The 25,524-nt window shown below is 41.2% G+C and overlaps 1 protein-coding gene across 2 annotated transcripts in view; it reads right to left on the bottom strand.

The window, feature by feature from the left end:
• The window catches only part of IQGAP1 (IQ motif containing GTPase activating protein 1), a 76,688-nt gene that overhangs the window by 29,965 nt on the left and 21,199 nt on the right, over positions 1-25,524 (bottom strand). For both annotated transcript variants that reach the window (XM_075764501.1, XM_075764500.1), the window contains exons 3-14: positions 18,540-18,696; positions 17,951-18,028; positions 16,219-16,295; positions 13,372-13,439; positions 12,163-12,276; positions 11,564-11,742; positions 10,827-10,917; positions 10,134-10,297; positions 3,885-3,969; positions 2,574-2,737; positions 2,037-2,197; positions 1,392-1,516 (exon numbers count right to left, since the gene is read on the bottom strand). In XM_075764501.1, the coding sequence (XP_075620616.1) occupies positions 1,392-1,516; positions 2,037-2,197; positions 2,574-2,737; positions 3,885-3,969; positions 10,134-10,297; positions 10,827-10,917; positions 11,564-11,742; positions 12,163-12,276; positions 13,372-13,439; positions 16,219-16,295; positions 17,951-18,028; positions 18,540-18,696 (1,463 nt within the window). The remainder of the gene's footprint in view (positions 1-1,391; positions 1,517-2,036; positions 2,198-2,573; positions 2,738-3,884; positions 3,970-10,133; positions 10,298-10,826; positions 10,918-11,563; positions 11,743-12,162; positions 12,277-13,371; positions 13,440-16,218; positions 16,296-17,950; positions 18,029-18,539; positions 18,697-25,524) is intronic.

Raw genomic sequence — 25,524 nt, 5'->3', positions numbered from 1 at the left:
TTCGCAAGTATTTAAGTTTTGGTACTCGCACTTGCTGCGTGCACTTATAACTTCTGTGGGGTTTTGCATATTTTCCGATCAGGGAATTTTTTTGCACTTTACCAGTATTTTGTAGTAAAAGGCAATGGCTGTGCAGGCATATTCTTCTTCTACTGGTCAGCAGGTCGGTTATCAGTCATTTCAGCTTTTATAGACCCTGGTTTTAACAACTAGTGGTCGTACGTAGCGTTAAAACTGAAAATAAAAGCTTCTAATTTCCTGATGGATCTAACTGTACACAAAGCAATTAACCTCTTAAAAGATCAGCACTTTCCATTTCAACTCTAATTTCAGAATTGGGTCCCAGTATCTGGAACTTAGAATTTGAGTGGCATCAAACTGATGAGATCATTAATTGTTCTTTGAAAAAAGAAAATCTGTATCAGATGTTTTAAGCAAAAACATTTGAATACATAACTGTTGAACTTCAGAATAAACCTTTTGGGCATCTCTATTGATTTATCACTGAATCAAACTAACTGCAAAAGCCTATTTCTTTGATGCCGTATTTGCACTACTGATCTTCAAAGAAGCTGTAATTTGGAAGTAGCGTTAACACAGCCAGGAGTTAAAGGACTGAGAATAAGACCTGGAAATAAACTCATCTCTGTTGCTCATTCAAGCTCCTCATCCACTGTAGAAATGCATCTGACAGATCATTACATCTGAGAGTCATGAATACAAAGCTGGGTGGCTTATCTTGCATTTGCAGGTCTGATTACCCACAGATAAAGAGTAGAGGTGGATCCTGCACTGAGTCTACGGAATTTCCACTTAATACTGGAAAGGTAAAAAGGCCAAAGCACATTCAAAAGAAGGACTAAAAGGGAGAAGTGGAAAACCTGAACAGGGCAGAGATTGCAGGCAAAGAGAGAACGAGACTTCAAGAAAAGCAACTTCTCCTGAACACAGCAAATTAGGAAGGAGGATGGACTACCCCAAGACTGGGCTACGATCAACTCAGAGATTTTTGCCAATACTAGTTTTTGTTAAATTTGAGGGACTGAAGCAAAATTAGAAAAGATTCTAGACCAATCCTAGACACTGACCATAGACAACACATTGTGTTATCCAAAAAGGGTTGAAATTTGCATTGGAAAGATTAATAAAGTGGAGATAATTGATTTCAATACCACAAACACTCCTGACTGAGCTCTCCATCAACTGTCCTGCTATCAAGCTTTTTTACATTACAGACCACCAAGGCCTGCTCACAACTAAGATATTCCTAGATATCAAACGTATGACACAACTACAAGTCAATCAATAACTTTTTGTATTGGCATGCACCTAATTCTAGCACTCCTTATGAGCTAGGATGAGTCTTGCATGAATTGAGCAGAAAAACTTACTTTCATGTTCTTCATGCACAGCTATGTTCACACGATCAACACACGACTGGATATCATTCCACGTGACAAATTCATTTCCTTCTGCACGTGTTTGAGCTTTCAGTTTCAACAAATCATCGATATATCTGTCAAGGAACAAAAACCAAAACCAACTAACATCGCAACAAGCCGGCTAGGGCACACACAACACAGCATGAGAATTGTACACAAAGTGGAAGAGGTAGCATGAGGGTTGAAACTGGAGCAAACAGGAAAAGGGGAAGAAGAGAAAGAGGAAAGGCTGTGTGCAGGATAGTCAGCCCAAATGTGAAACAATCGACAAAAGCACTAACACACTGAATGAGGGTCCATGGTAAAGAACATGGTGGGTGAGCTGGCCTAGTATTAGTGACAACCTAATGGTACCAGAACACGACTTTAATGTGAAATCCGTGAGAAAGCATTGAGAGACAGCACAGAAATCAGACCAGTAAGAGACAGTAATCACAAAACGAAGATGCGAGAGCCAATCAACACTGAGATTAAATCAATACCGTAATAAATAACGTAGAAAGAACGTCAAGTGTAAGAGGGGGAAAAAAAATTTTAAAAATTCATAGAATCTAAGCAACGTTAAGGACAGACACGATTCCTTGAAATACCCACCTCTGAGAGTTCTCATCCTCAATGTTTGTAAGCCCTGTAACAGGACTGCTCAGTTGTTTCCATACCGTATTCACATCCCCTGAATCCAAAGCCCTATTAATCAGGGCCACAGAAGACAGCATCTCTACAGCAACAGATAATTCTGGATGGGTGAGGTTACCCTGCATACAAAGAGGACAACAAATTAATTCCACTCGCTCTTTACAAACTATTGCTGCACGCAGAATACAGAACAGAGTAGTTGTCAGAATAGACCTAACAAAGCAAAGGGACAACCTTTATGACACAGAAGCAGAAAGATGAGTATCGTAGACAAAGCTAGAATACCAAGTAAGAGATTAAAGTTGAATCATCTGCTAGGGCCAAGTCGCTCAAGATTTAGGGATTAAACTTTACATCAGAACAGACTGAACACCAAATCAGTTCTATGTAGACTCAAGACAGGTTTGTTCCAGAAAACGCATTTAACGAAACAGACAAGGTAGACCTGGTGATCCATACCAACTTCTCTCTAATAGTAGAGAACGTGGTACTTACTTCAGGGCTCTGTTGCTGCAAGGTGGCCAGCTCCCTTTGGTAAAGATCTGCAGCAAATGCATAAACCTCTGGCAACTGGGCCTCTGGATTCATCATTTCTGCCACAGTCTTCTCAGCATCACCCATTCGAATTGCAGAATTAATTTTGGCTACTGCTGCCAGCCCTAGAATTTCAAAGAGGTAGCATAAAGAATGAGGAAGGCAGACAGTTGAGACACCAGTTAACAAGAGGACTTTTATTCTACTCAATAATCAGATACCTAAGAAGAAAAAGAGTAACTCCCTTAGCTGCAGGGAATAAGTGAATCTTTCTGATCCATACTTCTCCAGTTAGTCATCTATTACTGCAGACAACTAAAATACATAATGCCTTCTTTAAAATAAAGCTCATGTTTAAAACCAGTTCACCTTTTTGCCTGGTTATCAAAGGATTGCTTCACCAGTTCAGTCTTCTGATAGTAAGAAGCCTCATAATTGCAATTTTTTTGAATGGACGAGTAGTAGTAACTTTTTCTTCCAGTCTACGTCTATCCTGCTCAAGGCAGTAACACGCACTCTAGAGTGGGTACACATTGGCTAACTTTGAAATAGCGTGAGTAGGTAAACAAATGCCGAGCTCCATGCCGAACCAGTAAGGTACTTCAAAGGTAGCCTCCTAGTTCTTAGGCATTCACTATTCTCGTCTTGTATTCTCAACCCTCTCTCCCAGATCTCTAGTGTAGTCTCCTTTCTACCCATTACAAATTGAACTAATTGCTCCTGCACAGCCAGAACTAAACATTCTTCTCCAGAAGAGAGCTCTGCATAGTGTCAGAAGAATCAATCAAAAAACAAAACAGTCATCGTGATCTGCATTTTATTTGCTACCTGGTACTTAGAAATACTTAATGGTTCTGTATCTCAAACCCAGTAAGATTTATGTCAATGGTCAGCAGGTAGCCTAGCTTTCACACCTCATGGAGCAACCCAGATTTCCTTCACAGATCCATAGCACAAAAACTCATACAAACATTCTAGAAAACAAGGTTATTTAAAGTGGATGCAGAAGTTCCTTAGTATTTCTTAATGTTTCTTAACATTTCAAATGATATGCTGTTGTCTGCAGCAGTATTGTAAGAGCTGGGTAAAAGACACTACAAATAACCAGGGCGACCGTGTCTTTGATGTTCTTAGCAGCCATGAAGTACTTAACATTCATAACTGTTTGAGAGAGACCTCACGTATCCCCACATAGACCCAAATATTCTGCTGTCTTATCCTTTTGATCACATCCACAGTCACTTTGCTGCAATAATTTCTGCTGATCCTTACTTTGCTGATACTGTTGTGCTGCCCTGTTAGCAGCATCCACTCCCAATTGCAACTCTTCCTTCTGCAGAGGACCTGTAAGGCCAGCCTGAGAAAAAAAAAAAGAAACCGGGAAGGTGAAACGATGTCAGCTTAATCACTTCAAAGAGCTCAATAAAAAGGAAAAAGACCCCAGATTTTCCTTACAACACTCTAATGCCACATAGCTTCTGCAAACAAAGAATGCCACATATGTGAGGAAGATGGAAATTACTCACCAAATTCTCAGGTCATATGTTGAGACACCCGTACGTGTACAACCTGATCCCTTTTACAGTATTAGAAGTGCAGTCCCGTGAACACAGCAATTAAAGGCAAGACCCAGCTTCCAAAATTATAAAGCACTTAAGACAAAGGAGACAATTTTGTGGGAAAAGACTCCCTGTACGTGAGCAGCATGCTGGTGCGAAACTAGTACTTGTGTAGTTTGCCATGAAGCGACACATTAATTAATGTTCCATTCTACCTCTGAGAATGGAAAAAGTGAGCAGAACATTAAAAATGGACAACGTGCAGTTTTGGATTATAAATACATGCTTCTTGAACTATATGGTACCATGTCAATACAAACAGAAAATGAGACTGAGTGACTGGGGAGCAGGAGGGCTTGAATAACTTGGGTAGTAGCTATACAGGTCACAACCCTTTGTATAATCCACACAGTAAAAATGATAAATCTCCAAAAGCATCAACAGACCACATTTATGTAACAAGACCTTTCCGTTACATTCTGGAAGAACATGCAATTGGACTTTGGAGTTTAGAAAACGGCTGAATTTATTTTTTGCAGCTACTAAAAAACCTGGTAAAAATCTTCCCAGTCCTATTTCATCCCTAGAGACATCTCTGGACAACTATGGAGAGCTTCTGCCACACCAAAGCCCGGCAGGACTTTTTAAAAAGCCCCCACTTTTCCTATTTTATCTTAATTGTAGGTCTCAAGAAACATAGCTTGTGAAGATCTTTCTTCAGAAATAAGCGACAAATCTTCTGAATAGCAACAGCTGCGGGGCTAAGTCTGTGCTGAAGAAGTCCTCATACCCCCCACAGAAGGGTGTAACAGCAATACGCACATCCTTCAGCTCTATCATTCACACCGAATCCGAGGTAAGGAACATTCACGAAGTATAACAGTACACTGGCTGATGGAAAGAGCGTCCCCAAACAGCACATTCACTGTAAGGAATTATTCTCCAAGGAATATCGTTTAGTTATTGACCAAACAAATCTTGCATCGCACACACACAAAAAAACACCCCACAAACAAAAACATCACCACCAAAATAAAAATAATTAAGTAAATAATCAAGAATGGCTCTGGATTACTACTGTATGCCTTTCAGATTGAAGGATCCTTCTGAACACAAAAAAGCTGCACTCTGGCAGAAAAAGCTCTAACAGTCTACAAAAGAAAGGCATTATATACCTATATATATTAAAACACATAGTGATGCAGATAGATTTTGAGGGGGTTCAGGGAAGAGGACATGTTAAGTTAGTAGACATGTAGGTCCTAATGACCCCAATGCAGAGACTGTCCAAAGTGGGAGAATATATCGGGTCACACGAGACAGGTACAGTCATACAGCCAGGCAGCTACCATTGCAACTCCCATTGTATTCAGTCCTCCTCCATAATAAATTATATAGCGGTTGAGGAGTTGAATGAGCTGCACTAAAATCTGACAACAAAAGGACAGGGACCCTATTTAAAAGCGGCTCCCTACTTAGGTACTACAACCAAGTCCCAGAAACTTTAAGGCTGAGAGTTTCTTCAGCCCCAGAAAGGTTAAAGTTCTAAGCAAGGCCACTTAGAAACACAGAATAGTCGATGGTAGAAGGAATCTCTGGAAATAGTCTAGTCCAAACCCCTGCTCTAGTGAAGGTTGTCCAGGACCTCTGCAGAAAAGTACCTGAGTGTCCTGGTGGACACCACGTTGAACATGAGGGAGCAAAGTGCCTTGGTAGCAAAGAGGGCTAACGGTAGTAGGCTGCATTAGGCGTGTTGCCAGCAGGTCGAGATAGGTGATCCTTCCCCCTACTCAGCACCGGTGAGGCCACGCCTGCAGTACTGTGCCCAGTTCTGGGCTCCCCAGCACCACCGATACGGACATGCTGGAGAGAGTTGGAGGAGGGGTCACTAAGATGATTAACGGACTGGAGCATCTCTCCTATGAGGAAAGGCTGAAAGAGCTGGGACTGGTCAGCCTAGAGCAGAGAAGGCTCCGGGGGAATCTCAGCAGTGCGTGCAGCTATCTGAGGGAGGGTGCAAAGAAGATGAAGCCAGGCTCTTCTCAGTGGCGCCCCGTGACAGGACAAGAGGCAACTGGCACAAACTGAACCACAGGAGGGTCCCTCTGAACATCTGGAAACACTTTATTTACTGTGAGGGTGACCGAGGAGCGGCACAAATTGCCCAGAGAGGTCGTGGAGTCAAAGGCCATCTGGTCGTGATCCTGGGCAAGCAGCTCTAGGGGGCCCTGCTTGAGCAAGTGTGTTGGACAAGATGAGCTAATTGGAGACGTCCCTTCTAGCCTTAACTATTCTGTATTCAGTTGAGCATTTAGTATATCCGAGGATAGAGACTCCACAAGCTCTATGGTCAACTTGTTCCAGTGTTTGATCAGCCTCAGTAAAAAAAAAAAGTTTTTTCTTATGCTTAAGTAGAATTTCCCCAATTTTCAACCTGTGCCATTGCATTTTATGCTGTCACTGTGCACCACTGAGAAGCATCTCACTCAATCTTCTTTATTCCCTCCCATCAGTTATTTGAGAGCCTTCTTTTCTCAAGACTCAGTAATCCCAGCTTTCTCAGCCTCTCCTAATATGTCAGATGCTCCAAGCCCTTAATCGATTTCTCAGCCCTCACTAGACTTGCTGCAGTATATCCATGTCTCTTGTCCTGCAGAGCCTTGGAACTGGGCGCAGTTGCCCAGCTGTGGTCTTCACCATGAGCAGAGGGGGAAGGATCACCTCCTTCAGCCTGCTGACAATGTTCTTCCTAATGCATCCCAGGACACTGCTGGCTTCCTCTGCCACAAGGGTACATTCCTGGCTCTTGGTGAAGTCATTGTCCACTGGGACCCCATATCCTTCTTGGCAAAGCTGCTTTCCGGCCAATGTATCCCCAGTCTGTACTTGTGCATGAGTACCCAATGGTCCCTAACTTGATCTTCCTTTACTGAGCGGTAAGTCTTCCTTGTTCTATATTTTCCCACTGGTCTCAGAGACTTGGGATTCCCAAGGGAAAAATCTTATCAGTAAAGTAAGAGGCAAGGAAATTATTCAGTACCACAGCCTTTGTGTTCCCTGTCATCTGCTCCCCTGCCTCATTCAGCAGCAGTCCCAGATTTTCCCTAGTCTTCCTTTTGCTGCCGATCTATCTACGTAGAAGTCATTCTCGTTGCCCGTCATGGTCCCTGTCAGATTCAGCTCCAGTTGGGCTTAGGCTTTCTTAACCCCACCCTACATACTCAGACAGGATCTCTATATTCCTCCTGAGTCACCTGACCCTGTTTCCATTCACGTGTTGTATACTTCCTTTCTCTGTGTGAGCTTTGTGGGAAGTTCTTTGGTTCATCCATGAAGGTCTCCTGCTGCTTTTGCCTGACTTTCTGCTCATCAGGACAGGCCATTCTCAAGCTTGAGGAGGTGATCCTTGATAAGTCAATGAGCTCTCCTGGACCTCTTTTACAGGACCATAGTCCAAGGTATTCTTCCAAACAGATCTGTGAACAGGTCTTCAGGCTCTCCTGAAGGCCAGGGCTGTGATCCCACTTTTTACCTAGTCCCCTCCTCTCAGGATCCTCAATTCTATCATCACACTGTCTCATAGTCACGGCACCCAAGGCTGCCCTTGACTCTCCCATCTCCAGCCACTTCTTCCTTGTCTGTATTGGTCCAGCAAAGGACCTTCCCTCATTAACTCCTCAGTTACATATGCCAAGAAATTATCACCAGCACACTCCAGAAATGTCCTGGATTGCTTGTGCCCTGCTGCGCTGCCCTTACAGCAGGTCAGGCAGTTCGAGTCCCCCAGGAGGACTGAGGCCTGTCAATACAAGGTATCTTCCACCTGCCTGAAGAAGGCCTCACCTATTTCTGCCTGATCAGGCAGTCTGCAGCAAAAACTCACCACAACATTGCGCACATTGGTCTGCCTGCTAATCCTGACCCATAAGCTCTCAACTGGTTCATCATGGGTCTCAAGGCAGAGCACCACACATTCCAGCCGCTCTCTCACATAGAGGGCTAATTCCCCTCATCGCCAGCCTGGTCTGTCCTTCTTAACAGGCCTGTACCAATTCATGGCAGCACTCCAGTTCTGGCAGCTCTGCCACTGCATACAGACCTCTAATGCCTCCTGTTCGTTCCCCACCCTGCAGGCATTAGTGCGCAGGCACTTCAGAGAGGCACCCGGTCATGTTGACTTCTGAGGAAAAGGGTAAGAGATTCCCTTATAACACTGGTCTCATCACTTCTGTACATATGCTAGAGGTAGGTCCCCTTCAGCCCTGTCTGGTTGATTTCAGGGTGTCTCTCACCCACATTGCTCTACACCCTTTGCTTGCCAACCCAGCTGACCACTTCCTCACTTGGAGACATTGTCACCCTGCCCTGTTGATGCCTACAAAAGATTAGGCCACATACCTCCAACAGTTTGGAAACAAACAATTGTACGGGGGTTTGATCGCCACCCAGAAGCTTGCCGTTTGTTGAGTCAACAGAAAATTCAAAGGGCAGTTTTGTGAGTAAAGCAGTGTGAATGGCATTGAGGCTCGCTTCAGGTTTGTCAGCACTGAGAACACACTCTGATTAGCTCCCGTGCTTTTAACTGCTGTCATTAAATATGCTGAACGATGCAATACTCAGCTAAACAGTGGCTTTACAACACTGAATTACATATGATTACTGTGTGCCTGACATTGAGCGTTTGTTTCCCACCTACCAGCTCTAGCGATTTAAAACTTATACTAAAAATGAGGTCTGCTCCAGTACCTAATGATAAGATTTAAAAGCCTTACGATAATGCATAGCTACCCTCTCCAAAATTAGACAGAAATTCAAACTTGACATTTATTCAGGGACTCAATTTAAACTGCCAGGCCTTACTACAGATTCAGCCCTCTGATCACTTGTCATATACTGCTTCTACTACAAACTGTGGTTCAAAGGCCCTAAGAACAGGTATGTTTCTTCAGCCTCTTCCTGTAATTATGCGGTCTGAACTTTTCTAGGTCTTTCTACACTTCCGACAGTGCAAAAGCCTTCTCATCTCCTCCTCCTCGACAGCTCTTTCAGCAGGCACTGCTGGGTCATGTGATTGCATTTTCTACCTATGACATACAAGTGCGTATGCATCCACCACAGTGCCCAAGATCTAGGTTGTTGTAACTGTATAACTGACTTGTCTGCATTTTTCCTGGATCCAAATGCATGCAGTATCTTATTTGTCTACCTTGGTGGAGCTTTTAACAAAATCACTCATTCAAGAGATGCACTAGTAATACCCATCTTTGTATCAGCGTATATTTCCCCTATTAACATACATTACATCGTGATAATTGAGACGATGCTGGTTATAAAAGCTATTTCATATGTTTTATAAGCAGCATACATAAGCAGCCTGCACATAAAAATCAACTGAAGGGTTGGCTTGAAATGAGAAACTAAGTTTAACCGTAGTTACAGAATCATAGAATCATTTAAGTTGGTAAAGACCCTTAAGATCATCGAGTTCAACCGTAAACCTAACACTGCCAAGCCCACCACTAAACCATGTCCCTAAGTGCCACATCTACAAATGGTGTATGGTGGGATTCTCCACAGTGAAAGCAGTGTATGCTTATCTGATAGTATTTATAAAACACAAATATCCACATTCTTTGGGCACTGACAATAGTAAAATGAGAAGGAAGACGCACCTATATTATAATGGTTCTATACACACACAAGTTAGTATTTTAAGGTTTGGTGAAATTATTTTAATTATAGATACATACAAACAAGCACTATACTGGCCTTTCATATGCAGAGATGGAAACTAAATGATAAATATGCTTATTGTATATTTCTGTCTCTTAGTGTTAACTTTTTCAAACCAAAACTAAACTGTAATGCAGGTATATAGCAAGTGATTAGTATACAGTGGTATGGTGCAAGGGTGGACGGGGGAAAACTGTATGAATCAGGGTAATCTAGATTTTTTCCATACCTCCTGTTTCCGTTGTCTATCACTCAAAAACTGCTTGAAATACCAGTCACAATTTTCTCGTAGCAATCCTCGGAGTCCCAGGGCTGGTGTTGCCAAAGCTTCGTACAGTGCTAATGCATCGCCTCGTTCCAAAGCTAGGTCAATCTTTGATATGGCTGCATGTGCTAGGAACAGTAAAGCAGAGTTCTGAGAGAAACAGTAAATGAGGCAGTCCCATGGTTTATATAACCTACTGCTCAGAAAGAAATACTCTTAGACCTGATGGATAGCAAGTTAGGTATGCAATCTGAATAGAAGACTTCCAAAGTCAACTGCAAAGTAGTACTTGTAAAAGGGGCTGAAGGTTGGAAATAGCATGCATTACTCAAGATGAAGAATTGAGGGGGGCAGTCACATGGACAATCCATTTCCTAAAGGAAGGGCAACAGAAGACAAAATGAATTCAGCTTACGACTATGTACTAACGAGTAAAAAAACCCAACGAACCAACCAAAAAACAACCACACCAAACTGAAAAAAAACCCCAAAACCCAAACAAAAAAACCCCAAAAAGCCCCCACAGCACCAAGAAAATTCACAAAACCAAGGGAGCTGCCTTCCACTTTTGTTAGCATTACAGAAAGCAAGGAGGAGTACCGGTATCATTTTTAAGTATTCTTTTAGTTAAGCCTATTACTTTAGCATGATACCTACCGTTCACTTTATTGATGTTTCCCTGAATCTCAGCTTGAGTCAGAAGTTCTTCATACACATCTCTCTCTCTCTCTGAATTTTCTGAGGCAATCTGAAGATGAAATAAAAATTAATCAGTGTTTCTACAGTTTCCTTTGCCCTCATAGATCTTCTCATTGAAAAGGTCAGGGAGGATAACCGTATACAGAGCCGTAACAGGTCATAGATAGGCTACCTTCACACATGCAAAAAGAAGCCCTAGAAGTAAATACATACAAAGTTAAGTATACTCACTCTCTCATGCAGACAGCCTAGAAACGGCTTTTTTCAATGCAATGGCTCTATACGAACGCACAATAGAACTCCGGAACGTAGAAAGCAGTACACAGCTAGGCATTTGATATACGGCATTCTAAAACATTGACCCCTTCTGAAAGCATCAATCAGGTTTGGTCATCATTTCATTGTCAGGAAATAGTATCTATATTGTATGAAAATAGAGGGATAGCACTCCCAACATGTAAAGGCTGATGTGAATTCTGTATCTATGCAGCCCACGTTTCAGATTGCTAAACAGAGTAACACAGCTAACTGCTGCCTGTCTTCTACTATAGGAAGAAAGGTTACTGGGTAACACCACCAGGAGTAAATCAACCTAACACTATACATATAGGACTTTAAACACACATTCTGTGAATTTCCCACAGTTTACACTGCAATACAAGCAAATAGGTGGTTTGAAAGAAGAATTGATCTACCCTATTTCTAGCATTCTCCATCTTATCTTGCTTTGCTCTGTAGAGTGTGTCTTGGTAAGTGGATTCCAGTTGATCATCAAGATTTACTAGCATGGCATTAGGGTTCTTCATTGCCGTAAGTGTGTCAGCTGGAACCTGATGGTCGATTGCTTCATTAATGGCAATGACAGCAGCATGTACTGAAAAACAAGTCACAGTCTGCCAGTTAGTCCCAAACACAACAGCTCTGTTCAAAATTGAGAACTTAACTGGAAAAAGCAGAAGAATTATCTGGAAATTAACTGGACAGGAAAAGAACTATCAAAATACCTCTTGTTCCATCATGGCTTTCTGTTCTTGACAAAGAATGGCAGCCTACTTCCTAGTATGATACTCTAGCTAGTCAAATCATCATGTTCCAGAAATAAAACAAAAATACACAAGGGAAAGAAGAAAACTCTCTTCCCAGTCTTCCAAAAGACCTACCAAAAGGACCGTACTGTCTTAGAACAGGGGACATTAAAACTAACGCTTAAACAAAAAACCAAACCCACAAAAACCCCACGAACTTATCTGCTGATTTGAATAATCACATAAAGCTAAACGCCATTTTTTCTTACACGCTGCTTCATCCACAGAAAGTTCATTTGCAAGAATTCCTCCAATCTTGCTGAAGGCAGGCATCTGAATACCATACTTCTCCAGTTCAAGCCTCATATTACTGATTTCCTCCTCTGAAACATACATGAAAACAGTGTTATGCAGGCTTAAACACATTAGGAACCAGCACTGCTATACCATCTGCTGCTATAAAAAAAAAAAAAAATAGATTAACTACAATAAATTACAATTACTGTTTTAATAATATTGTGAATATAATGCAGTAAGTGAAACAAAATATAAACTGATAGACATTTTGCACACTTTCCTAAAATCTACATTTCTCCCAGAAACTCACGTGGAAATATTCTGTAGTTTTTCTCACTAGAAAACAACACACGACTCTCACGAGGAGCTGGAAACAACTCCATTATTCTGAATTGCCTCAAATACAGCTGCCAACAGGTCAGGAAAATGCACAGGCAGTATTTTAGCATTCTTTTCCCCCCCCCAGACAGACTATGCTGAGAAAAGCAAATGGAAGATATCAAGACATGCTGTTGCTAAGTACCATACAACTCAAAATGAGAGTTGATAGTTTAGCATTTTATGGGTACAATCAACAACTGCTTTGCAGGAAAATAAAGTTTATACACATTTTAAACCAGATCTGCACCCTCAGGTAGGAACCTCACTAATGCAAAACACAGATTTTGACATTTTTGCAAAAATCAAGGAACTGAAACCTTCAGGAGGCATGTAGACATGAGCCTTTGTTCTAGAACTTCCTGCAGCAGATCAGCTGGCAAACTCTTCTTCAGCTGATGGCACCTCCACTTTAAACTGCCAAGGGAGGTGAGAACTGTTTACCAAGTTCCAAATTAAAATCACTCCCAAAGGGATAGAGGCAAGGTTTAAGCATCTTACAACAGTGGCAAAAAGTTAAGGGGCTGTTTTTCATGAAAGTAATGGTTAGAGAACTGATGGCTATTTAACAGCCTGGCTCAGAGGCACTCAAATCAAATCTTTTTCTTAAATTACTAGAATTCCTCACAGCCATTAACTTTGAATTTAATTTGCATTTAGGCTATCAACAGTACCAATCCTGTAACTGATCTATACAATGTCCAGTAGAGTATGAGATAAAGGCAGCACACATATCAGCACTTTTTTATTGTTGGTTTGTCGTTTGTTGCTGGGGGTTTTTTGGTTGGTTGGTTTTTTTTTACCTGTGAAGTCCACCTTCCCATATAAATCCTGAATCTGGGGGGCGAGACCCAGTTTGAACAGGTACAGGCTAGAAAAGAAAAAAGCAAATAGTTACAACTAGTAATTCTTCCTTGTGGTTCTGACAATGATACAGATAATTTTAGGAGATATAGATTCAAGGAGCCACTCAGGTAAGCCAATGTAACAGCTCATAATCACCAAGAGGGTGAGCCGACTCCTCTCTTCCCCCTCTCTGTTCCACCAGTCTGAATTCTTCACAGAATTACAGAATGGTTAAGGATAGAAGGGCGCTCTCAAGTTTATCTTGTTCAAACTCCCTCCTCAAACAAGGTCACATAGGACCAGGTTCCCCAGGATCACGACCAGATGGCTTTTGACTCCATGACCTCTCTGGGCAATTTGTGCCGCTCCTCGGTCACCCTCACAGTAAATAAAGTGTTTCCGGATGTTCAGAGGGACCCTCCTGTGGTTCAGTTTGTGCCAGTTGCCTCTTGTCCTGTCACGGGGCGCCACTGAGAAGAGCCTGGCTTCATCTTCTTTGCACCCTCCCTCAGATAGCTGCACGCACTGCTGAGATTCCCCCGGAGCCTTCTCTGCTCTAGGCTGACCAGTCCCAGCTCTTTCAGCCTTTCCTCATAGGAGAGATGCTCCAGTCCGTTAATCATCTTAGTGACCCCTCCTCCAACTCTCTCCAGCATGTCCGTATCGGTGGTGCTGGGGAGCCCAGAACTGGGCACAGTACTGCAGGCGTGGCCTCACCGGTGCTGAGTAGGAGGGAAATATCCACTAAGCTGATTCGGCTTACTAAAATGGTTTTTATGTATTCACTTGGAGCCTGATGAGAAATGGAACTGCTACAAAGGAGGGATGAATCCATACATCTAAGTACAAATGGCACTGTGGAAAGAGAAATAATTCCTCTCCTTTTTGCCTGTTGTGCCAGCTCAGCACAGATCATGGAAATGTACCCTCTATTAAAACATCTGATTATACAGGAACATTAGAAATGAACTATTAATAAAGTAAACATTCACTTCTCTGATAAACTCAGCTTTAACGCGACTAGAAAACAGAAGGTAAGCAATTCTATCTTTTCGCCTGACCTCACCATGTCAAATCTAAATCTCCAATCTTTATAAGTCTAAGTAGTTGGGGTTTTTTTTGTTTTGTTTTGTTTTTTACAAAAACAAACTACAAACGCTAGGCAGGAACTTTTCTGACCTATGGACGTCAACAAAACTGCATTCTAGATCTTTATTTCTCATCTGGAATATACTTCGGCACTAAGCCTGAAAACCGAACAAGTTTTTAGAAAAACATCCTTTTCCATATTTATATTTACATGTCAGAATTACTCTTCTTTCCTTGATAAGTAAAATTATTTCAATGATAAAACCTTAAGGAGGCTGTCTTTGCAGAGAAATTGGCTACAGAACGTTACAGCCAAAAAGGTTAACAATCGGAGAAAATTAAGTAAGATGAAAAAGGTATTATTAGATGAAAGATTGTGACCTTTACAGCCTTAACTACTGTAACTGTTTGCATTTATTAATTTTACTGCCCGAATTAATTTTCTTTTCCTAATATATGATCTAGAAAGAGTACAGCAACAGCAAACTCAATTTTCTTGGGAAGCTTGGTAATTGTCCACAATTCAGACTACTGTGAGGGAAGGGGGTGGGAACAGCCAGGATATAACAAAAAACATGTAACAGGAATATATGCCAGTCAACTCCTGACATAAAGTAGCTACAATAGCTATCACAAAGCTGCCAGCGAGGGAGGAACTTTGCCATAACCTAAACAAAAAGGAGCATTGGTCTCAATAGTGGCAGTATACTGCACCACAGGTCTACTCCTCACTGTTCTATAAACTCCAAATGACTTATTCTTCTAGAGAGATAACTCATTTTAGATCTAAAGTTGGGATCAAGCTCACTTCTGTAAATAATAATTTCATCTACAGCAAGCTGAAATATCAGATAACATTCAGATAAACGCAATCCATCTCTATGGATTTCACACTGGCAACAGATCAAAGAGCAGAACAAGCCATTCTTGAGATCTGAAAATGAGCAAGCAACAGATAAAGACCCAAATGTACACAATCCAGCACTCAATCACCTAGTAAATTCTACAAAAGGAATTATTTTTAAATAAAAATCTCAACATGTTCCAAAAGCCACACTTGCATTCCAACCAGCTAGCCAGGGAAAAAACAAACCAAACCAAACAACAAACCCTCCCCCCGCCCCCAAAACAAAAATGCATGCAATGTGCCATCCTGTCAAATTGAAGAGCAAAGCATCAACAAATGAATCCTCCCAGTTTTCTCAAGAACTGGAATTATCCTATGTGGTCTACGCTAGATTTTAAAATTTAAGAGACCTTCCAACAACGGTTCCTGTTTGATCGCTTAGTGTGGTCATCAAGATACACATACTGCAGTACGATGCCGCGACCACACTGGCTTTCATTCAGTGATCTGACTGATCCCTAGATAAACTGATATTTTCCTTTCTCACAAACACCTTTTAGGGCTTCAGGCTTTCCTTTAAGCCCCAAAGTGTGTAGCTCTGCCTCAGACAGCAGAGGGGGAGGGTGAGAATCGGGATGACAAGGTAGTAATCACAACATACTTGATTGGTTCTTTTTCCCTCAGCATCTCTGTTGGCCACTGACCAAGGCAAAATACTGGCTTCACGGATCTTTGCTCTGACCTGGTAAGACTGTTCTGCTAGAAAATTCATCCTCATCCAGCCCTCAGTTCAGTTACCTCCCTTCTTGCCTTTCAGCTTTGCAGAAAGACTTCAGAAGCAATTAGATTTCTGCCTAGCATGCCTTACCTGAGTGCATGAATACAATAGATACAGCGTGGCATATTCTTGCGATCATAGATATCTGTAGTTTCTGGGTAGAATATCTAAAGATAAAACAAAGTTAGCAATCTGAATTATACTCACTCTATATAGCCAAATTGCATAACTGTGATAAGCGCGATTCTTCAGCAGTACGCTAATGAAACAGCCCACAGAACAAAACTCTCCGAGCTTCTCTGCTCTGGCCCAACATTTCTCCTAGTTAAAGCGCCAATCCTTCCTTTTGTTAACCCAAACCAGGGCTCCCCTTTTCCATGGATGACTACACCCTTTCTTTCGTGTGCCCACCAAGTTATTGGGTCATGAGGTATCAGCAAGGACTTTGGTGAAAAACGAGAGATGAAAAAAAACACAACAGAAGAGAGAAAAGAGGATTTTGTTTGGACTAAATGGGGTTGAGAAGCAAGAGACGGTGACAAAGAGAAAGTGAGACCAGCACTGAAGTGCTCTGCATACTACGTTTTCAGTTAGCTGGACCCAAAAGCTTCCAGACAGTCTCAAATGCAAAGCTCTTCAAAGTTTAACACAAGGGGCTAATACTGGAAGTGTCAATTCATTCAGAAGTGCTGACGAGGTACGTTACTTTCTAGTTATTGGAAGGTTCCTTGCTGTTGCCCATGAGCACAAAACAGCACTGCTCTATCTGTAAAGGCAAAAGCTACTGAAGGACCCCCACAATTCCACAACATCAGTTCCCTGGCTCTTCTGCATGGGAAAATACTTAAAGCACCATTATCTCTTTGTCAATGTACTGGACCCCCGTCCAGTTTCTTTAACATCTCCTCACACATTTATTTTTTGAAAATCTGTCCTCATACCTGGCACTTAACTTCTGTCTAGCTCCCTCCTCATTTATTTTCACCTAACAACGTTAACAGCATATTTCAATATTTCCCAATCCCAAATTTGCTACTGTAAGATCATGATAAATATCAGCAAGGCTCAACTAGTAAATCTCAACAAGTTATTTGAAAAACTTTGCCGAAAATAAAGTGTTCAATTTGCAAGCATGTACGCAAAGAAAACATACATGAGATTAAACTACGCAACACTGTTTTTGGTGAGACTAAGCATAACGTGGCTTACAAGAAAAAAAAACTATGTTAAAAAAATTTACTTACTATCCATTTATGCAGCTTGACTACCTGCACAACACTACCACAGTTCCACATATTTTCAGGCAACAGTGTTTATTAGCTCAGAGGAGCTTATTTGGCCATTCCCCTAGTGAAGCCAATAATTTATATTTGATTAAGCTACACTGGGAACATTTCAAGTTGATGTGAAAATTTCGTAGGGAAATCCGAAGAAATGGAGAACATAGTATTTTCTGTTGCGCTGCTGCTGCTTCTTTTAACATAGATTTCTAAAAAAACTTCCACAATCAAACCGTAGCTCAGATATTGCTCAAAAGAATGCATGGCAAGAACAATGTAATGCAGATGTTATGCAAGATTAGTGATATTGAGGATACGGTACAGAAGGAGGAATTATTTTGCTCCTAATCATTCCCACACACATACCAGAATGAAATCTTTCAGCAAGTTTTAGGAGAGAATTTCTATAGGGACACAAATCCAGAAAATGAAGAATTAACTAAATTAAGCGTGCTGATTTTTGCACAACAGCAAATGCTTCCACAGAATGTAAAGCTTTTCTGTGACTATTTATTTATCTGCACGTACAGCACAGAAATTACCTTGGGGAGACCAATCTCAGCCATGGCATTCAGCCACTGGATCACGTTATCTGTGTGCCGGAAGTGGAGACCAGTTGCCTGAAATAAAAATAGGCAGGAACAAGGGGGAGGGCAGTAAGAAACAAGATATCATAGCTGCCAAGAACAGCAGGGAGGTTCATTAAGACAGATGGTGAAAACAGTACTCTTACAGAAAACAAGTCAGAACTCTTCTATATGCATTTATATTGACTGTTTATGACAAGTTCTTTCACATGAGTGCAAGCTCAGATATATGCGCCCCATCCCTGGAAGTGTTCAAAGCCAGGTTGGATGGGGATTTGGGCAACCTGGTCAAGTGGAGGGTGGAATTAGAACTAGATGATCTTTTAGGTCCCTTCCAACCCAAACCATTCTATGAATCTATGATTCCATGAAGCTAAAAGTCTACCCTCCCTCACTTAACCAATGTTCTAGAGTGAAGGTGGAGTTCCTCAGGTAATACTAATATAAACTAACTTTCTGCTTATTTGCTCAGAGTATCTCCATGTGCGCATTTTCCCATTTTAGTTGTCTACCTAAAGCAGTATCTATGGCCTACAGCTCTCACCTTATATCTAGTCTGTTCCCTATCATAGATTTTCTTCACAGAAACCACTTTAGGGGAGAAGAAGTTTCCCAGTTTGGCCAGGTAGACTCCATTTCTCAATCCTTCTTCCAGCTCCGTTGTGGGAGGCAGCTCCTCATTCAGACATGCCTCCATCCATCTGGAAGTGCAAGAAGAAGAAAGTTGGTCACGTGAGTATATTTCCAATTTATGAACACAACCCCATGCTAAACAAGTTTCATGCTGCTACTGCTGTCGTACTCCACCATACCATTTACTTAGCATTAGGAGTTGAAAGTGTTTATAGCACTAACACACAATCTGTGTCATTAAAATGCTAGTCAGTAACACTTGAGACAAAAAAGTATGCAGTCCAGTAGCCAGAGTTTCACAAGTAATTAAGATACCAACTCACCGTCATGTTTCTCCTTCAGCCCATGATTTAGCTGGTACTGGTCTATACATAGTGGCCAACCTGTCCCTTTAACTGACTTAAATCTTCCTCTTGAGTACAGGCTTATCTCACAAGCATTTCTTAACTAGCAAATACTTAACGGGACTAGAGTAGTTTCATGACTTTGTACCACTTATTCAAGCTCTTTCAGCTGATCTCATAGAGACACCCTACAATGTTGTCATCAAGTCTACCTTCCTGACCTATATATTTTCTCCCACCCTGCTATACATTTCAAAATCAGGGGAAAAGTTCTGGAATGGGCATTCCTATCCTCATAACAATTCATTTTCCCTTATCTTATTTCCTTCCATCTCATTTAATGGTGCCACAGATCCTCATGACAAAAACAAAGATCACAACAGCAAATAATTTAAAAGTCACTGTTCTCAAAACAGAGGTGCACCTTGATATTTCTTCTGTACAGAGCTACCACAGGCTGTATACAGCAAGCTCAGATTCTTCCATAGTTGACACACTCCCTGGCTGTTCTTTTTTCCCTGAAAAGGGAGCTGCACAGCCATGGGCTACTTTCTAAAGTGTTTTCCTTAGATCATGCCTCACTGGCAGCTAAACTCTAAAGCTCTTACGGGACGGATGAACCTTGAATCAATAAAGATCACAGAAAAGTGGCTTTCAAGACAACAGTAGCCTAGAATAGCAGTAGCCCATATTAGAAAACAGAGCCGACATTGTAACATAAGCGAGGTTAATAATTTGGCACATGAGGATGAGGAGTCCGCATTACTTGGACTGATCTTAAAGACAGGCAAGTAGAAAACCCTGCTTGAACTTCAATGAACAGAATTTTAATATTCTAAATACTGTTTCAGATGCATACATAACTGTAAACTATTTAGCTCCATATTAATCCAGGCAAAATAACCGGAAAACACTGTACTGGATGCAAGTGATAACACATTAAATGAATAACTGTAGTAAATTAAGACAATTTCACAGAAATCAGTCCTGTAAAACACACCTGGGAAAACTACGTGGCACTGTAACCAAATAAAACTGCAGACATTTCATGTCTGTGAGGCTTCATCCCTTGTAATATTCTGATTAAAATCAAGCACTGTACATACATACAAAAAACCCGCTCAAATATACTAAGAACTAACGGACATCTCCAAGCAGTGTTTTCATGGGGATTCACTGAATTGGTGCTGTTTACAATGCATTTTGGCATAGATGCGTGCTATGCCTTGCTCTTTCAGTTTTCCAGGAAGTAAACACAAAAATTGAGGCTGACAAAATTGGAGAATTAGAGGATAACTGTAACCTATAACTAGCACACAGGTGATCACAGCTTGAGCAAGAACAGGATTGTTCAAATAACCTAGGCTTTCGACATGGTTAAATATTAGGTCATTTTGATCTAGCCTATCTACAGACTGGAGATTACATCCTAAAAGACAACCGTGACACTGAAAAATGGGTAATGAGTACAGCAGACATAATGAATTCGAAGTTTAAAGCTGTAAGACCTAATGTTACTGTGGGATGTACACAAAGGGGAGCAGTAATGTCAGGCACTACTATTCTTTTGTATACAACACTGAGGAGACTAACCTTGTCACATTTTTTTCAAACTGGAGAGCAGGAATAAGATAGGAAAGACGTTTTTGATTAGCTAAAATAATACTTCACAGTGAGCAACGCAGTGCATGCTGTTTGTTGAAACAAAGTCTGAGAAGCAGTTTGGTCCTCTGATGGTCCTTTGGTAGCAGACTGAAATCAGATGACTGAAACTGTAATCACTGACATCAGTCTGCTCCACCTTGTCTGATAAACCACCAAATCCAAGACAGAAGCACATGAACTACACACGAATCAACTTCCGAACCACCAATTTTCAGCCCAGCATGCAAGGCTTAATGGAAAGAGCTAAATATTATTTAACCTGCAATATCTGAGATGATGACAGAGTAAGTGACAGTTCTTTCTGACCTTAACAAGAAAATAATACATGATGATTTTTTACAGTAATTTAGAAAAGTAGTATAAACATAAAATTTAATTTGCATTTTGGGGATATTTTTGCACAGTTTACTCTTGATCTCAAATACAGAACACTGTAGCAGTACATGACAGAGATGAGATGCATTGAAATTCACCACGGCCAGTTTTTCATCTCTCCTGAGAAGGCAGTAAACTGCATTTCTAATTACAGAAGACAGGTAGGTCTTAGTGAAAATGAAAAATCTCACAGGCTGCAATATTTTAACAGTCAAAGGACAGATAACTGACTTGTGCGGATATGCTGTCTTAGACCATCTTCTTGTCTTGCCTGTATTCAGTTTCAACTATCTCTAGGGTTTAGTTTTTTTAAACCCACAACAGAGATGGTCTGTTTCTCTACCACAGCTCCTCCATTTTCATGTCTGTTAGCATAAACAGAATGCTTGCTAAAACATACATTTCAGATGAACATATATCTTCACTACTCGAACTCAAGAGGAATGCCAGTCAAGTTCTCATATCTGAATCTATTACTTCTCCATCTCTCTCTACTTGAAATGTTAGTATACAATGCAGTCTCACAGTACATAAAGTAGCCATATGCCTTTTAAGATAAACAAGTCGGTGTTCTTAAAACAACAAAAAAGGTGTAACACTAGTGCTTTGTTCTTTGCTCTAACTCTGCTTACAGGTACAATTCAAACACATCTATTTAGCTCAGCTGCCACTAATCCTCAGACCACCTCTTCTATTAACACAAGTTAAAGTCAGCTGTAGCAATTCCAATGCCTACACCCAAGAGCATCTAAAAACTGCCTGTAAAGCAAATACAGCATAAAGTCCTCAAATTTTTAATTCATCCCTTGCACTTCTGTTCGAGGGGGTTTTTTTAAAGATCAGATTCCTGATGCTGTTTTCCTACTTGCGGATTCTGCAGCAGCCAGCTATGCTTACAGCCTCACTGTTGAAAAAATACTCATGATTCAATACAGGTTTTACAATCAGCTTGATTTCACCATTGTTTCTTTGGTTATTCAGATTGTTTTCTGTATCTGCATTCCTCTCCAGGTAAACATAGAAAAATGTGAAGTTACTTCAAAAGAAAAAAACTCACCAACATTCCACAGCTGCTCATCATAAAGTACTTAAAATCAGCCACTATTATAGTCACCAAATCTCAGTTCTACTGATTCTTCCATCTAAATGCAAACAACTACTCAATTTTAAGACCCATCCTCTTTGCCCAGGAAAGCCTTTTCCTCACACTTGGCTTCTCTACAGCTCCAAGCAGAGGTGACACCTTTGAAAAGCTAACACAAACAAGACAAAGGTGCCGTGAAGCTTTTCAATGAGATTACCACAATAACAAATCACAGAAACAGGTCAGCAACTAGATGTCTCCAGCAGACACAGCGATGGAGATTTCTGGAGAGCCTGGAAGGAGGGAGAAGAGAAAAAGAAAACCACACATTTCTCAGGAACTAGCGTTCAGAAAAATCAACAGCAAGAAACAATTTTATGTTCCTACTAGACAGCCCTCCCACAACAGGGAGTGGTTTTCTGCAGGAAACGGGACACACCAGATTCTTCCAGCTTCTGCTGGCTTCTCCCTCTCATGCCATCTCACTTACTTCTGGTCTTTCCCAACCCCTAAAACTAGAATAAATTTTGTTATTAACATCTCACAAAACTCTTCATAAAATGTACAACATGACAATTGTTGCCTCTGGTCTGAACGACAAGATTATAAAGGCTGCGTGCAGAAACTTTCAATCAGCAAATTACTGGTTGCTGATTGAAAGTTTAGCTGTTTGGAATGGCTGAGACAAACTTCACACAAAAAAGACTAGGCTCAAGCACTACTGAAGAAAGTGTTACTTAAAATGGGACACTGCAACACTACATTTGGGGGGGGTTAGAGGGAGAAAAATGTCATGTTCCCCATCCTCAAAAGAGTCCATGCTCTGCGGAAATTAGAAAGTATCCTTTCACATTCTGGAGAAGCATCTAAAACACTACTTGGACAGGCATATCAAAATGACATTTCCAAGCCTCAGGTCTCACACTCTTTGTGGGTTCTCCTCACCTTCCTAAAAGCTTCGAGAAGTCAGAGGACTGATTTATGTGCCCTTTGATAGCACCTGACTACCTGGAAATGATAATTAGTCTTACTGCCTGGTTTATTCACAGAATCACAGAACAGCCCAAGTTGGAAGGGACCTCGAAAGATCATCTGCTCCAACCTCCCCTTGGGAAAGGGAGCCTAGATGAGATTATCTAGCACCCTGTCCAGCCGCATCTTGAAAACCTCCAGTGATGGGGACTCTACCACATCCCTGGGGAGGTTGTTACAGTGGTTGAGTGTTCTGACTACAAAAAAGTTTCTTTCTTGTATCAAGACGAAACCTCTCCCGGTGCAACTTGCAGGCATTGCCCCTCATCCTCTCCATGTGGCTCCTTGTGAAGAGAGCCTCTGTCCTCTTTGTAACTGCCCTGTAAGTACTGGACAACTGTGATGAGGTCCCCCCGAGCCTTCTCTTCTGCAAGGTGAAAAGACCTAACTCCCTCAGTGTTTCCTCATAGGGCAGGTTCTTCAGTTATTTGATCATCTTTATGGCCCTCCTTTGCACCCTCTATTCATATATGAGAAAGCCACCAGTTAGCCATCAAACACCAGATGATGTGCAGCTGTGTTCTCTCTCATCTTGTCTTTGAGCTCCTTGCCACCTAACTCAGGAAAACAATAGGAAGACTGTTTATGCAAAGCCTGTAAGGTACAGAAAACAAATAGAACCCGAAGGACATGTTAAGGGAGTAAGGAACTGAGTCAAAGTACAAGTTACAGAAAGCAAACCAGTTCAACAAGTTTTGATAGGAATTCAGTATTCAATGTGAAAAGCTTACAAATCTTAGGCAGTAAAGGGATGGGAGTGCAGAAGGCATCAACTCAGGACACATACAAGTCATAGACGGCAGGGGCTACATGTCAGAAGAGTTCCAAATAAGACATAAATCAAAATACCCCGTATTAGAGAAGCTTCCACAAGCCAAAGGATGCTCAGTCCCTCTAGTCCAAGTGAAAACAGTATTAACAACCTCATTGTTACTAATAAGTTAATAACCTTACATTTAGTACTTCAGATACAGTGCCTTTAAACAGTAAGTAACAATTTTGAAGTGGAAAAAGTATATATAGGAAGCTGCTAATTTGAGCTAAGTTTAGCCTGGAAAACATTAGCTTTCCTGCAAGCTTCTCAACAGTCTCCTATAGTAAGAGACTTAGTACCACACTCTCCTTTCTAATGTGACATAAATACAGTGTTTTGTGACTTAGACTGTCATATTTCCTCAGGTTAATTTTATAAATAGGAGTGCAAACACTCTCCTAAAGGGATTAAAAATCAAGCTGGTTGCCACAGCTTCTTCAACAGAATGTTCTCAAAGAAGCCTCTACTGCAAATGAAGAATTGTGGATTATAGACAGTTAAACCAAGAGAGCACTTTAAATCCCAAATAAGACACCATTACACTGTGGAGTGCAGCCTGAGCCCAAGAAAAGGGGGGCATGCAACCCAAAGCAGGATGGGGAGCCTGGAAAAGCAATAAGGAGTAGTGTTTACCAGGAAGAAAAGGTTTCTGGGAACACCTGCCCAACTTCTGTACATGAGCTACAAGAAGAAACTCATTCTCCTGCAAACTACTGTTTCCCTGGGGTTTGCTGCTTTCCTCTCAAAACTTAGTTGTTCTGAACTTTAAGTTCTAGAAAAATGCAGACAGCAACTGATTGAGTAATAGAGAAAATACAACGTAATTTTAAAAATTCTGGACCATTATCCAAAAGATACCATAAACCGAATCAAACACTATTCTCTTCCCCTGTCCCACATGGCTGCATTTCCTGTGCCACTTCAACCCAACCTTTACAGAATCTCTGAGGCTGGAAGGGATCTCTCGAGATGTAGTCCAACTCTTCCCCGCCCTCATGGGCAACCCTTTTCCCCATTCCTTCTGAGAGGGGCAAGAGCTTTCTGTAATGTCATTTGCATGCATTAGATCACTACAACCAAAGACTCCCCAGAGGGCACAGAGCTACTCAAACCCTGGAAGAGTCCAAATGCTAGCAATAGGAATCATAATACCCTCCCAAGAACCTTACTGGGGCAACAAAAAAACCCCACCCAATTTGTTCAACCTAAGAAGACCTAAAATGAAAGTAGAAAGGACATGGTACTGAATTATTTAAAGCCTTACCCAAGGACACAGAGGTAGTGAGTTCTGTTTAAGCATCTCCATAAAGTAAGATAAATAGCCCATAATTAGAACATAAGCTGTCTCAATATACTCATACCTGTTTCAACAGGTTCCTAAGCGGGTGTTAATGTAACTACAAAACTAGGGCAATTTACATACAATAATACTCCTGCTTGGTACGGCATTGCTTAACCATTTGCTAGGCCAGAGGACAAAGTGATGCTTTCAGAAAACATTATGCAGTACCTTTTACATTTAAAAGCTCACATACTCAAATTTAACACCTAGCATCCTTAAAATGCAGAAATAAACGCAGAA

The sequence above is a fragment of the Balearica regulorum genome, chromosome 12 (assembly GCF_011004875.1).
Source record: "Balearica regulorum gibbericeps isolate bBalReg1 chromosome 12, bBalReg1.pri, whole genome shotgun sequence".
Classification (NCBI taxonomy): Eukaryota; Metazoa; Chordata; class Aves; order Gruiformes; family Gruidae; genus Balearica; species Balearica regulorum.
This window is presented reverse-complemented; position numbering and strand designations above follow the sequence as displayed.